Raw genomic sequence first — 14,654 nt, forward strand, 5'->3', positions numbered from 1 at the left:
ACCCCTGCTCGGTCTGCCCCTCTATCGACCTCTCGACCTTTATCCTCCTGTCTCACCCTTCCCATGCCGATCGATTCTCTACGATGACCTCCATCGTCCCCCAGCCGTCGCAGTCGCAGTCGACTGTCTCGCATCCCAATATGACCTGCAGTTTCTCCTCGAATACGACGGCCGAACACCGGCCGACCGTGGCATCCCGCCCGAAACTCACTCTCCAAACCACCTCGTTACCGAGAACCTTTGGGACCTCCTCGACCGGACTCTCGCTCTCGCTAGCGGGCGGTGCAACGGCCTCTCCCACCGTTCGCAATACCTTCAAGAATGCCTACGATGCGGCCATCCCCTCCGCAACCGCCTCTCCCTCCAAACCTTCCGCCAGTCGATTCAGCAAGCCCTCATCTCCCTATCCTTCGTACGCCCAGAACAATAGCAACAGCAATAATAATCCTTACCAGCTCCCTCTGGGAGTGAAGAGCATCCTGCGGAACTCCCCGCTGGAGCCGACATGTCGGCTGCGGTCTGCATCGGTCGCCACGAGTGCCACCGGAGGCACGGGCTCGCGCCGGGTTTTTTTTCCGGCAAAGAAGCAAGTCAACTATCGACAACCACTCGAAGAAGAAATCCAAACTGTACACTATACCGCCCGACACTCCGATCTCTCCGGGGAGCCAGAGATCGAACAAAAACCCCCTCAGACAAGCTCCGATCAAGATTCAGACTCCAGCCTGGCTCCGTCGGATGCCAGCACCTCCGACGAGGATGATTCCTCAGCCGGCACGCGCCGCTCCCCGTTATCCACGTTGGAACGGAAGAAACGAAAACACCTGAGCGCAGAAAAACAGGTTCGCGCGGTCGCGCTGATGGACGGACTGGAAGAAAACTACGGCTCGACGACTCCTCAGACGCCTCGCCAGAAACGAGTCAAACGCCGGTGCGAATGGCGGTGGACGCTGGGACCCCTGGAAACCCTGAAAACCCAGAATGAAGGCGCGAAGCCTCCGTCGGGTCAGAACGAGACGCCGTCGGATCTGGCGACAACGACGACAACGACGACGGTTCCCCTACTGTCGAACCCCGTTCCGAAATGGGTGAGCAAAGACGTCGAGAGCCCTGCGTCGGCCTCGGACCTTCTCTCGGCCTCGAGCGCCGCCTCGCTGCCATACTCCAGTCCGAGTTCCTCGGTCGCCTCGGAAGTGGCGGACAAGAACGACGAATACTGGAAGACCACGAGTCACGAACCTGAACGTGCACATGCCGATCCCCCGGAATAACCTTTGATGAAGTCACAACTCACCCTTGCATGGGGAGACGACCTACAGTTCTATTTTTACTTTGCAACTCGCTTGCAACTCTTTATTTATATCTCACTATTCATTTTAACCACCAACCCCCCATCACGATTTATGCATATAGAAAGCATGGGAGATGAATCATTCCGAGCACTGCTCACCGTCACATATGGGTCTATTTATTTTGTTTATTATTTTCTTCGGAGGGCTGGGTTCTTATTAATTGTCTGCTGGGTTTTTATTTTGCATTCACCGGCGCTATGGTTGATTGAAACAAGCAAGGCCGGCGACGACTATGACATTGCATATACAGAGGACGCCCTCTTTTCATTTCATATACATACTTTCTCACTTTTGTCTAATAGACAGTCACAATTTTACCACATCCATCCTTCTTAGCAAGAAATACGACTGCAGGTGATTAATATAGAAACGAGGTGGATCCATGAATCCACTTCCCCCGTATTCTGACGATCACCTGCATCCATTGTTCTTCGCACATCGTAATCATATTATTTGTTCATTTGGCTCGGGTATCTGCTCCGGATCGGGAGGAAAACTTCTCAACATTATTCATGATGGTCCTGCGCAGCGACGTGGTTGAGGTTCACTGCTGCCTGCTGCTGCCCAAAAATAGATCTTAAATGAAGGGATCCAGTCGATCTCGATATGGAACTACTTACGTGTCTACTCTCGTGCAGCTGTTCCATGGTTCTAACTTTTGCTCCCTCGCTGATTCATCTGTCGATCCAGCTGCCATATAAATTGGACAGTGGGTATAACGTGTTAAACGTCCCGAATTCAGATCATTCATCGCCAGAGACTTGCCACCTAATTACCAAATATTGGCTCGGTAGAACCCCGGGAAAGAATTTTTGATGGACGATCAGTTTCCCATTCCTCTTTCCCTCACATCTCAATAGTAACCGTCTAACTTTCCTCACCAGACCCGAACCTCCAGTCCACATATCTACCCCAGAACCCTAACCCTCCCAAATACCTCCCAAATACCTCCCATAAATATTCACATACTCCACGAATGCCTTACAGAGCACAGCCAAAGCCATAAAATCCCAAAGTTTACTGCAAACCACAAACCCTCGTCCACTCCCCACCCTCCTCAAACAACCCGCAACCCGTATCGAAACCCAAGCCCTGGAAATCCTGCGTGTTGCCATTATCATCATCGCCGTTCCCAGTATTATCGTCGAAGTGCGCGTCGCCGGCAGACCATAGAGTCGACTGATCCTGGTAGTAGAGCATTATGGTGGCGCCGTCGCAGATGTCGCCTTGGCCTTGGTTGCTGCCTTCGCGGGGTGTTCCTGATAGATAGATTGATTAGATTGTTAGATGGTGTTGAAAAGGTATGAAAGGTATATATGTTATATCTAGGTAGGTAGGTAGGTATACTCACCCTCTTTCTTGATACACTTCTGGCTTCCCTCGTCGTATGTTCCCACGATGGATGATGTCCCCGTGCATCCTTGGATATTCTTCAAGCCGATGTAGCAATCCCCGCTGTCATTTTTCATCAGGAAGATGGCTTGAGTGATGTCGTCTCGTTTGGGGAGTGCTTTGGCGCCGACGGAGGCTGCAATGGTGGCGGAGAGGAGGGGTTTTTGATATTCATTTTTTTCTGTTCTTTTCTTTTGTCTCTGATCTTTGGGTGACGAAAAGGTGAGATCAGATGTTAAGGCATCCAGGACGTTAATGGCTCCTGAATCATCTTTTGCTTATAGCTATACCCCGTACCCTAGTACCTTCACTACTCTGAAGACCAACCCACCAACCCCAAGGCAATGATAAGGGGCATGCAGAAGATGCGGACCAACACTTAACTAATCGGTAGTTATACTGTTAACTACCTACAGTAACACGAACAGCGAATGCTTAAGGATAAGAGGCACGCAGAGCCTCAGGGCGGTTTTGGCCCCTGATCGTCACGCTTTAATTCCAGGGCTCTACGTTGGTTCTTCGCTATGGAGTTACGCCGTACACTGTACATACAGCCTTGCAGTTGCAGGTTAATGAAAAGGATGGACATGGATTTGGATGTAGCGAGAACGAATGCGAGTGCGAATGGAAGGATTTCCAAGTATTTTTGGCTGTGTTTATCCTTGATACTTACTTTATACTCTGGAATTCTGCCTTTTTTGTAACTAGGTACTTAAGTATAAAGTTTGTGCGGTAATACTTTCATCTGGATCCGCGCTGCCAAGTCAAAGACAAAACGAAGAAGAAGAATAAGAAGAGAGAGAGAGAGAGAGAGAGAGAGAGAGAGAGACAAGAAAACCCCTCGGTCAACGGTGTAAGGCCGGTGGCTCAATAATTGTAACTGCCCCAGGCCCCCACCGTACTTGACGTAGTAAACTGGTTAGTGAGACTGTTAGCTGTTAGTAGTACACTTAATAGTTTAGAGTATCCACTATTCACCCTCCAGCCTCCTGTCCGGATTTCAATTAGAACATCCTCAATGTTCCGAGGCTGGAGTTTACTGTGAGACTGCGAGTGTCGTGTGAAGGATCAAGTGTAGCGTGTGGAGGACATGAGCAGAGCCACTCCGCCCAGTTACTTATGGAGTGAAGTAACTAGACACGCCATTAGTATCAACCCAGGATGAGGCTCTGTCAAAGGATTCATATCCATAGAGGATTCCTTGTAATCAATAACCGTATATCTTAGTAGCATGGAGTTCATGGTAATTGGCAAGTGACATAGCCCCATCATATCGTTTAGGTATGTACATAGACCGTGGAGCAGACAAGACCAAAAAAAAAGTCCATATCCGCATACCTCCAGCACAGAAACATAGCCTCCTAAGCGGTGTGGGAGCATTTGCGATCATGCAACGCCAACATGTAAATCGTTAGTGTTGCCTGTGGGGGCTGGGTGGATCATGCTGCTCAGCCTTGTTGGAATCCCAATGCCTCTTTGATCTTGATTGTGTCATATGGACTGGGCAGATCCTAGTCACGGGTCTGTTGTCAGGCACCAGCTAACTAGACTTGTCCAAGGTTATCTATCCATTCATTGCTGTTGCTGTTTCTTACAGTGATCGGGGGGTATCATGGCTAGAAGATTAACTCTGATAAACCAGTACTAGAATATCCTTATCTCATAGATTATTACTTCCAAATCTAGTATACTGTACATACATAGACTGATCAGCAGTGACAATTGGAACACCAGGAACTCCCAGCTGTAGAGAATAAAAAAATACAAAGAACAGAAGATAATAAAAATCATCAAGTCCCCGTCTCCGTCTCGATATCAGGCTCCCGTCCCGTCAGGTCTCCCGTGAAACGCTTGCGCACCTTGCGCATCGCGAACTTGGCTTCGTCTTTTGCAAACACCACATTCCGCGCGGGCTTCCATTGCATCATGCCTCGCTGCTGGCGCTGCTCGCTTCGTTTATTCGCCTTCTCGCTTTGTCCTTCGCTGGGCCCGGCTTCGCTGTCCTCGGTGGACGGCTTGCTGGAGCTGCTCGGTTCGGTAGACGAGGGGTATGTGTTGGCCGATTGGCCGGTCGATGGACGGCTGCGGCTGTCGGTGGAGGATTTCGGGGCTTGCTGCTGCTCGTGCGAGGGGCGATGCGCGGCGTCCTCGAACTCGCCGGGGGTGCTATCGCTTCCGACCCGGGTGTGTTCGATGTCGGCGGGCGGAGGGTTGGTCGGATGGAGCGGTGGCTCGTCGCGGCCCGGCTCGGCGATCTTGCCGTCGTCACTGAGGTAGGCGCGCGGGTCGTGGCCAAAGGCACCGCTCCAGTCCTGGCCCTGCTTGTCGAGCCATTGGCGGCGCTCTCGAGAGTCGGCGTGCTTCAGGACGTCGCGGCCGTTGACCAGGGATTGTTCGTGCAGGCGCTCGACCTCCTCGGGCACTTCGACAGCGACGCCGCGGGTTCGCACGCCCTCGGCGATGCAAGCCTCCCATGTCTCGAAGGTCTCGCGGGAATGGTTGTCCACGACGAATTGCTCGTGCGATTCGTCGATGCCCGGCTTGAAGCGGCCGGTGAGCTGGAGTCGGCCGATCTCGTGCATGTCTTCGAGTCCCGGCTCGCGCTTGGTCTCCCAGTTGTCCTCGGTGATGTAGTTCTGGGTCAGGCGCTTGCCGTTCTTCGTGGCCCAGATCGGGATGTCAATGGGCATGTCCTCGTTGTCTATCAGGTGCTGGAGCCACAGGACCGCATATCCGGTGGCGTGGTGCTTGCCTTGCGCGTGGAATTCAAAGACTACCGGCGAGCGGTACCGGTGTTTCACGGGAAGAAGGACGTTGTTGCGAAGGGAGCTCAGATCCCAGACAGTATCCGACCCATCGATCGAGCACACGTGCCTGGTGATCTTGCCGCTACTGCCGCCGGTGCGTAGCTTAATCTTGAAACGCTGATGGACTCCGCGAGCGATAACCTTCTCGGAGGCAAACTCGAACGTGCCGACGTCCCATCCCAGCATGTTAGGGGGGAGCTTGGTCTCGACGTGCCGGAAGAGGAGAGAGATTCGGATGCGCCCAAACCCAATGCCGCCATCCAGAGGATACCAGCGGGTGACTTGCGAGCTCGTCTGAAAGAGGTCCGAGAGCTTCAGCGGGACTACTCCTAGGATTGGGTCGTGTTCTCGGTATCTTTGGTCTCGAACGGTGACAGTGATGATAGCTGATCGCCAATCGCGCACAAACCTTTCGGTTCCGGCGTTGAAGATGGGCTTGGAGCTGACAGCCTTGGCTCGAGTGCGGTAAATCTGGGATAGGGTTAGCCTCACAAGGTCTAGTTTAAATCAAAAGACGGGTCGTTGTTACCAATTGGTCGTTCAGAACGATCTTGCAGTAGCTGGTAGGCAGCTCCTTGCCCTGCTCTTCGGTATTCTCTCCATACGGCTTGGCTGGTTCGTACTCTTTTCCACTTCGAAAATGACTTCCTTTGATATTGGCGAGCTGGAGATTGACAATCTGATGGACCACGACGCTCAAGATGCCACTGGGCCAAAGAGGATCGGGAGGCGTGTGCACAACGGCGTCTTCCTCCTCGTTAGTAATGACGCCCTTTTCGTCTTGGAACTCAGGAATATCCTTGAAGTTATCGGGGAGATCCTTCTTCTTGCCGTCTGTCCTCAGTTCCGGTCGCAGCCTCGGTTTCCCGAAGAATCCAACCTCCCAGTGCAGTTCACCCGGCATCTCACTGCCCTCGCTCAGGCCTTGCAACTTCGACACCTGAGGGTACATTCGGCCTGGGTGCTGGATCATTTCTCGAATCGGCAGCTCGACCTTCCCAACGATATCATCGGCGGTGTTGCGATCAGAGTCCCAGAGCTCAACGCTGAGGCTTTCGTCGGCCTTGATCAGCTCAGGGGTGACCAGCAACGCAGCCGTCTCTTCCCAGACGGGGTTCAAGTCATCCGTTATCACCCGTGTGCAATACATAGGTTTGCCGTACTTTGAGAAGGAAAGGTTGATGTAAGGGTCACTGCCGCCACCATAGCTGCCGCGTCGGTCCTGCTTGCTCAATCCACTCGCACGATGAATCCGAACCCACATGATACCCAGGGCCTGTGTTTCCTTGAGAATGTCATCACCCCTCAGCATCATGCTGAGATCCATGGTCATCGATTTGGGGGCCGCAAACAGACTGCATGCCGTTCCGATGGCGTAGTTAACGAAGTTGGAGATTAGGGGCAGGTTCAGAATGTTGACACCTCCTTTGACCATGGGCATACAGCCAGCCTTAATGTGAGGAATTCCCACCAGACTGAATGTCATGTCCTTCATGAAGGGTGCCTCGGGCATCATCTGGAGTCGCACGCGCACGGTGCCCACCATCTCAATGAGCTCGACGAAAACGGGAAATGGAATGCCGAAAAGGCCTTTCATTCCCAAATAGAAGACCAGCTGCATATGCATGTTGCGTGCTTTAGATGACGCAGTTTGACCACTTGGCTTGGCGTGGTAGGCGAACGAGACTTCGATATTGTAGTGACTGCCGCCCTCCTCGATTGCGGCCGCTTCTTGGGGGTCTTTGTTCTTGACATTCTCCTCGTGGATGTTTTCCTTGAGGTTTTGCACATGCTCGTCCGGGAGTGCTCGTAGACTCAGAATCCGTACGGGGTTATTCCCCTGATCGATCTCGGCAATGCGAACATTCTCGACTACACCTGGTGCAGATGCTTGCATGATGTCTTCAATGGTGTCGGCAACGGGGGACAGCATTTCCGGGTTGACTAGACCCCAGACGATACCAAGGAAGCTGTTCATCCATTCGACCGACTCTGGCAGAAGGTTCGCCGTCGCCTTGCGGTAGATCGTTAGTAATGGGAGCTTCGTAAGCCCTATTTTGTCCATGACTTACCATTTGGCCTCGAATCTGCTCGCTGCTCCATTCCATTTCACGGCCACTCCTGACGACTTCTTCCACCCACAACCACACACCGCTGGCGATAATGGCGGCCAGCGGAAGCAGACCCCATAGCGAGGTACCGAATATACGGCCTACGAAAACAATACCCACCACGATTCCGATACACAAAGTGGCCCCCCGTTTATGTAAGTGGTCGTACATCGGTTTGTAGGATACTGTGGGCGTAGGATGGAAGAGAACATTTGTTTTTTCGCCATGAATGGGGACGTCCGAGGTGGTACCCTCTGCGATGGGGTCTGGGGGTGCGGTGATGTCCTGGTTCTCCTTATAGTCGGCCAAGCTCTGGCTGGTATCGGTTTTGACCTCCTGTTACCAACACATTAACGAATGATCGTGTCAAACTCAAGACTGATCCAGAACAACTTACCGTTGGCCTCCCCAGATTGGCATTGGGAACCACCAACTAGAAAAAAGAACACTTAGCAACCATGCCATCGAAGGGAATCAGGCAGGGGACTCAATACCATCGGATTCTTCACGGTGTCCATAGAATCTTCATCCTGGTCCTCGACCTCAATCTCCCGTCCCGTGGTCGGATCCGTCACCATCCTAGTCTTGCCCTTGGGCACTTTCCGCGGTCGATGAGGCGCGACATCTCCCCGGTCTTCGTCCTTCCCTTCTTTCTTTCTCGCCTCTTTCGCTTCTTGGTCCTTCTTCTCCTTGGCTATTAACGCCTCCTCGTGGATTCTCCGATCTTGTTTGTCTTTCTCGAGATGCTCTAGGAATTTATGAATGGTCGGCACGGGGTTATGTCCGCTCCAGTGTTCGCCGATGCGGTGTTGTCGGGGGGACTCGGTCCCATTGGGATGAGGGGGCATGGTATTCGGGGACTGTGTGAAATGAAATTACCGATGTGAGGTGATCAGAATGGCGGTATTAATGGTCGGAGGAGAAGATGAGATGATGACGTTATAGTGTCAACGACGCTCCCATCGTCTGGGAGCTTCACAAAGCGACGGGGATGAAGTACTCGACGGACGGTCGGAAGCACCCAAGAACTCGGGTTGAATTGAATGAATAGATAATACTAATAAAAAGATAAAAATAAAAATAAAAAAAAAGATAAAAAAGGGTCAATTGAAATCAAATGAAAGGACTGAATGGAAAGAAACGTAGGGGAAAGGCACTGGTGAAGTAATGCTGCAATCTGCCCTACGTCATAAGTGGAGGGACCCAGGCTGGCCACCCAATCCACAGCGGACGCGTCCACGGCCATCCCGGGGGAAGACCAACTGGAAAGTCCTGGCAAGTAACTCAAGTAAGGTTCATCCACTCGTCACCCCAGAAGGAGCATGTCAGTCCGTAGATCGGTCAATGGGACGATGAAACGACGGAAGCCGGGCAGTTGCTGGGCCTTTCTTTGTTGATGGTGCGTCATCGATCGTCTCATGTTTTCCCGCTCAACGTGACTTCATTCTAGGCAGGCCTGGCCATTAATTTAATGTGTTAATTAATTTACGGAGGATGAATAACATGTCATATTAGGATGGTCAGCTTAATTTAGCTATCCGACGGTTCGGTACAATTGTCATACTACTTTTGATACATTATCTCTCCCCTGTGATTTTCCCAAACTGACTATAGGTCCTCGGAACTAAATAAACCAACAACTATACTCATCTTGTTGCTAATAATTCAATATAATTTTTCTTTCACTTTCTAAACTAAACTACTCGATTCTAGCCAACACAAGTCCGATAAGACACTATATCGTGCCTTCCGAGACATGCTGACTGAATCCAATGGGTATTCCATCTACCAGCTACAAGGTATCACGGGAGACATCTGTTCTTCTCTACCTCATGCGAGGCTTGAGAAGCTATTAAGATTCTTTGTGCTATAGAGATAATCTTTCAGACACACTGACTATATCACATAGCAGCTATCACTTCCCCACTTAACTCTCCTCCCCCTTGCGCAGGATAGGATCATACGGACCACTCCTATTTCTCGCATGACCCGGATCACCCATGTCGCTCAGCTCCACATCATCGGGCATGAATTCCTCTTCCTCGTCGCCGAGAACAAAATACTCGCCTTCCTGGTCTGCTTTCCAGGGCATGAGGGCGTCTTCCGATTCATCATACCCTTCGCGGCCCTTATGCTGTTTCCGTTTCGTGGAAGCCCGAACCCAGAAGACCAGGCCGACTACCACGCCCACCAGGACAACGGACATCAGAAGAATCCAGAACCAGCCGAACCTGGCCAAGAGCATGCCGCTGATGACGTTCACCCATCCAACGATCAGAATCAGCCGTCCGGCCCAGATGTGGGTATGTGAGATCCAGGTCCGGTGCTTGATGCGTAGAAAGGCCATATGGTGTCGCCAGCCGAGAACGCCTTGGATGCCGAGGGTGAGTGACACCACCAGTCCAGCGATCTGGTGAGGGGATCTGAAGGTACGGCTCATGACGATACCAAGGATGGCGCCGACGGCGACGCAGAGGGAGGCGACGAGTTGGATCATCCAGTGGTATTGGAACGCTCGGCTGGAATGGGACCGCATGGCGATTACGCCGCCGGGGAAGAATAACAGGAATGCGAGCCCCATTAACCAGCCATGCGCCTGAGCGACAGGCCCGAGACGAGGCCATTTGAAAGCAGTCGATGATTTATCGGTCGTACCTATCGTCCGAACGCCAGGTTGAATAGATGGAGGGGAGGGCGGCTTCTCGGCGGTATCGACGGATCGCGACATGTCGACATAGAAATTTCCCCATCCGCCGTCTCGGGAGTGGTGCTTGTGCATTTTGAGGTGCAGGTCGCTCGAGAAGTTCGCGAGCTGCTGGTTATCGTTCCATGCCCAGAGCCATGGGAGCGAGGTCGCCGTTGCCGAGATGGGATGATCTCCAATTCCCGGCCAGGACGTACAGGAATAGCAGACGAGGGCAACCTTGGCCAGAAAGGTCGGTGAAGAGGACGGAGAGTCGTCGTGAGAAACGGGCTGCCAACTTGCGTCGAGGATACGAATGTCTGTACCACCAGCGGTCTCGTTGGTTAGCAGTTTGGGCTGACGATGCCCCTCCACCGTCCTCACGCTGACAGTCGGAGGCTCCTTCGAATTGGGATCCCCATAGACAATCACCATCAGCGAGCCTGCCATGACGGGACCCGTGCCGATTGCGGTCCAACCGAGATCTGAATCTCGCGTGACGGTCATGCTGAGGTACATGTCGTAGGCATCGGAAGACCGATTCTGGTGCATGGCGACACCCATGCAAAAGTCGACTTCGGCATCTCTGGGGTTTTTGTCGTATCCGAATTTGCAGTATTGGACGGGCTTTGCGAGAATGGTGGAGATGTGATAGATGATGGCGAGGAAGATTAACAGTAGTCGACGAGCTGGACTTCTGGCCATGATGAAGTCGACATTAAGCAGATAACCAAGAAAGTGGGAGTGTTAGACGCGCTCAGATTAAAATGGATGGCATAATGCCGCGAATTCCAGGAGATCAGGAATGCCAGATAATGACCACGGTCGCTTGCGGGGTAGGAAGGCAGAAGTTACATCGAGCAAGTCCCTTGGTTCGCCCAGAATACGGGCTAGTCCAGTGAGCGCTAAAGCAGGGCGATGCCACTGCATTGGCAATGCACCGTTGCTGTCCTTCCTATACTTAGACGGCGCTATTGTTTCTGTCGCGCATCTGGACAAATCAGACGCAAGGGTTATCAAGCAACGCTCGTTGGAGTTGAGCTCGACATGGGGCGGTTTTTGAGGGGCTTTTGCTTTTTTCAGATACTTTGATGGTGTGTATTTGATTTCTTTTGTTGCTTTAGCTCTCTTCGACATAACACTTCTTCTGTTTCTCTCGATTTCCAATTTCTAGTCTTCTACTGTCAGGTAGGGTGGAGAGGAGCTTCAAGTCTGTCCGCAGAACTATATATAGCTTGCCGATGTGGCAGAGACAGGTGAATGTTGGCTCAACTATATGCTCTTTCGCGATTATACAACACAATTACATTTTTCTAAACAGTGACAACACAGTCCATGTGTCAGAAATATCCGAATCTACACTTTATACTACTCTGTACTCTATTCCGTAGACACTGGTAAAGAGACCCGCCACCGGTGGCTAGAGTGCACAGGCCACCCGACAACACCGCCACTTTTCACCGTCGACGATCGGGATTTCCCTGGATAAGCTGGGCAATTGTACATCGCACTGACTTCATACCCTTCCACCGGAGAGAGTCAAGAAGTGTTCCTCCACACAATCGATTAAATTCTCCATCCATCTATACATCCTCGACATTGACATCAACACTGACATCAACATTCGACACCCACAACCACCCGCTCGGAACCATGTCCACAGTTGAAGAATCCCCCGCTCAGAGAGCAGCTCGCCAGCGTCGTGAGCGTCGCGAAGCCAAGATTAAAGAAGGAGGTGCCGCTCGTCTGGACAAAATCACCAGCTTGAGTGGACGCACCCCTGCCGCTGGTACGTGCGGATTGAACGACTCTTCCCTCTCCCTCGAGTCCACCCATATGACCTAATCCTCATTTACTTACTCCCTACAGAACGACAAGACCAAGATGCCTCCCCGTCTCCATCTCCCCAACCCCCGGCATCCATCTCCTCAGGAGTCGACACGCAATCACCAGCATCGCCATCCTCAGCCGCCGCCGCGAATAATCAACCCGAACCCCCCATCGCACCCACCCACCCCTTCCCAGACACCCAGACCCAATCACCCGAATCGCTACAAGCCCAACAAGAAGCCTTCCGCGCGCTGCTACGCCAGAGCGGCCCGCCCCCAGGTAGCGGCAACCAAGGCGGCGCCGGCGGCATGGGCGACCTCACCAACAGCCTCGGCCTAGACGAAGAAGACCCGACCGTCAAGCTCCTCAACTCTCTCATGGGCGGCATGGCCGCAGGGGAAGGAGGACCTAGCGCTGGCGCTGGCGCTGGCAACGGCAACGGCAACAACAACGGGCCCGCCATCTCGCAAGCCGATCTCGCGACCGCGTTGGGACTCCCGCCGTTCGTTGCGAGCATGCTCCCCGGTGGATCCACGCCGCAGACCGAATCCGAGAAGAAGGCCATCTGGACGTGGAAGATCCTGCACGTGGTGTTCGCCATCGCCGTGGGTGTCTACTTCCTCGTGTTGCTGGGTTCGTCGGTCTCGTTGTACGGCGAGGCGCCGCCGCCGCCGGCGACGGCACGCAGTCCCTTTTTGTTTTTTACGACGGGCGAGATGGTCATGACAGGGGCGAGGGTGTTGATGAGACGCGGGAGCGGGCAGGCAGGGCTGGGGATGTATTTCCACTTGTTTCGCGATGTGATAAGGGATGGCAGTTTGGTGGTGTTTTTGCTGGGGATGGGCGCTTGGTGGAATGGGGAGTGGACGGCTTGATTAGTATTCTCTAGATGTTTATCTCTGAGGATGTTTTGTTTCTGTTAAAAGCTCTAGGGAATCTATCTACCTAGAGGAATAGGTGGATGAGCGAGAAATGGTGATTCTTTTTTCTTTAATATCTTATTTGAGGATATGATTCTATGATGCTCTATTTGATATAGTTATTACTTTCACATTCTTCTAAGCGTATCATGCATGAGAAACAGCCTGCAATGGAACCTAGGGTTTGTTTATTATTGACTATACTGGTAGTCTGGTATAAACTTCGAGTCATGTACTCCGGAACCACTGCGAAAATCTCTTGGACCGTACATGGCCGCCTAATTACGAGATGGAAACTCGCTCATCGCCCTGCCTCACTCTGATTCCAAATTAAAGGGTCATGTTGAATTTTATTCTGGGCCGTGCTGGTCTCGCATGATAACCATGAATCGTGAATGTATGGGACGAGCCTTGTCTACTTAGGGCTTGTCTCTTCTTCTTTCTCAGACACTTTTCTACTCCGTATGGATCTACTCCGTTTGTATGGAGTAGAACTCTATCTTTCCGGGTGAGGGCATCTCATCCCCGACGGTATTTCAAATCATGCACCGAGTTCTCTCAAGAAGGGATTGTGATTGACAGCAACATATGATTTTAGTAGCATTATGCAGTAGGTAACTACTCCGTAGTTCAAAGTTAAAATTCCTGTCAGGCGTCAAGAAAAGAATAAGGAAATTAGAGGTGGACGATAGATAAAACTAGTTACTGTGCGGTCGGCCCGTCGCTGGGGCTAAACTGGTGTCTGATAGTACTCCGTAGTAGCAACGAACGAGTCGCTCTTCCCGCTTGTTTCACTGGCAGAAAGGCTTAGAGTAGAAGTTTTCTACCCACCTGCAATGCAATTCCACACCGGTTCATGCACTAAAAGTTAGTGGTGGATGAGGTGCTCGGGACGGCAGCGAACATTGAGTGAAACAGGGCAGGGACCAGGTGAAAAAAAGACAAGAAAAAAGAAGAGAGAAGATTGTGCGACGAATTCTCCGAGTGAATCCGACATTTGCCGTGCGCTGTTAAGTCCAAAAATCAGATTGGACAGAGTACACCGTAGAACGGATCGGCATGGGAGGATGGATTAGCTACCACGTCGGGGTGCTAGGGGTGCAGCAGTACAGTAGCAGCAACTAGTAACGTCGCAGTCCGGCGTCATAGCATCTGCACGACTGTAAGCGTACGGAGTACAAATAGGCGGGAGAACTGATCCGTGATAAGGATTAACATCGCGGTGGGCTCGACATGCCCCGAAGGCTCACTAAGATGGCGTAAAGTCGACGGGCTAAAGCGACTACCGAGTCTACCGTCAATCAAGGATCCTCCGTAGAAGCTAATGCCCAGCCTAGGCCAAGTAGCATGGAGGAAGAGTTTGTCGTGCCTTCCGACATGCAGACCCCATTAAAGTCAGGCGACATGGTTATGGACTGTAAACTCCTCGGGTAAGTCTGTTTTGTTTCATTCCCGATAACCAAGGACGAGAGGCTACGGATAGCACGAGGAAGATAGGATGAAGGGAAGATAACCTTAAAACAAGCGAAGGACCCCAAGAACCGTAACCTCGGGGCGTG

General features: G+C 52.0%; 4 protein-coding genes across 4 annotated transcripts; 2 read left to right on the forward strand and 2 right to left on the reverse strand.

Annotated features, from left to right (window-relative positions):
* Positions 1–83: 83 nt before the first annotated feature.
* KD926_007525 (uncharacterized protein) lies at positions 84–1,271 on the forward strand (the record flags this gene model as incomplete). Its single annotated transcript, XM_053100387.1, has 1 exon — positions 84–1,271. The coding sequence occupies one exon, from the start codon at positions 84–86 to the stop codon at positions 1,269–1,271; it is 1,188 nt and encodes a 395-aa protein (XP_052955965.1).
* Positions 1,272–4,534: 3,263 nt separating this feature from the next.
* Positions 4,535–8,510, reverse strand: KD926_007527 (C2 domain protein; the record flags this gene model as incomplete). Its single annotated transcript, XM_053100388.1, has 5 exons — positions 4,535–6,022; positions 6,081–7,565; positions 7,624–7,998; positions 8,060–8,095; positions 8,157–8,510. The coding sequence occupies 5 exons, from the start codon at positions 8,508–8,510 to the stop codon at positions 4,535–4,537; spliced, it is 3,738 nt and encodes a 1,245-aa protein (XP_052955966.1).
* Positions 8,511–9,589: 1,079 nt separating this feature from the next.
* Positions 9,590–11,050, reverse strand: KD926_007528 (cytochrome and DOMON domain-containing protein; the record flags this gene model as incomplete). The annotated part of the gene is made up of 1 exon (XM_053100389.1): positions 9,590–11,050. The coding sequence occupies one exon, from the start codon at positions 11,048–11,050 to the stop codon at positions 9,590–9,592; it is 1,461 nt and encodes a 486-aa protein (XP_052955967.1).
* Positions 11,051–11,998: 948 nt separating this feature from the next.
* On the forward strand, positions 11,999–13,050 carry KD926_007529 (uncharacterized protein; the record flags this gene model as incomplete). Its single annotated transcript, XM_053100390.1, has 2 exons — positions 11,999–12,134; positions 12,215–13,050. 2 exons carry the CDS (start codon positions 11,999–12,001, stop codon positions 13,048–13,050), a joined length of 972 nt encoding a protein of 323 aa, XP_052955968.1.
* Positions 13,051–14,654: the final 1,604 nt, after the last annotated feature.

Source organism: Aspergillus affinis (assembly GCF_023601865.1).
Source record: "Aspergillus affinis strain CMG 70 chromosome Unknown NODE_44_length_242547_cov_84_751050, whole genome shotgun sequence".
Lineage (NCBI taxonomy): Eukaryota > Fungi > Ascomycota > Eurotiomycetes > Eurotiales > Aspergillaceae > Aspergillus > Aspergillus affinis.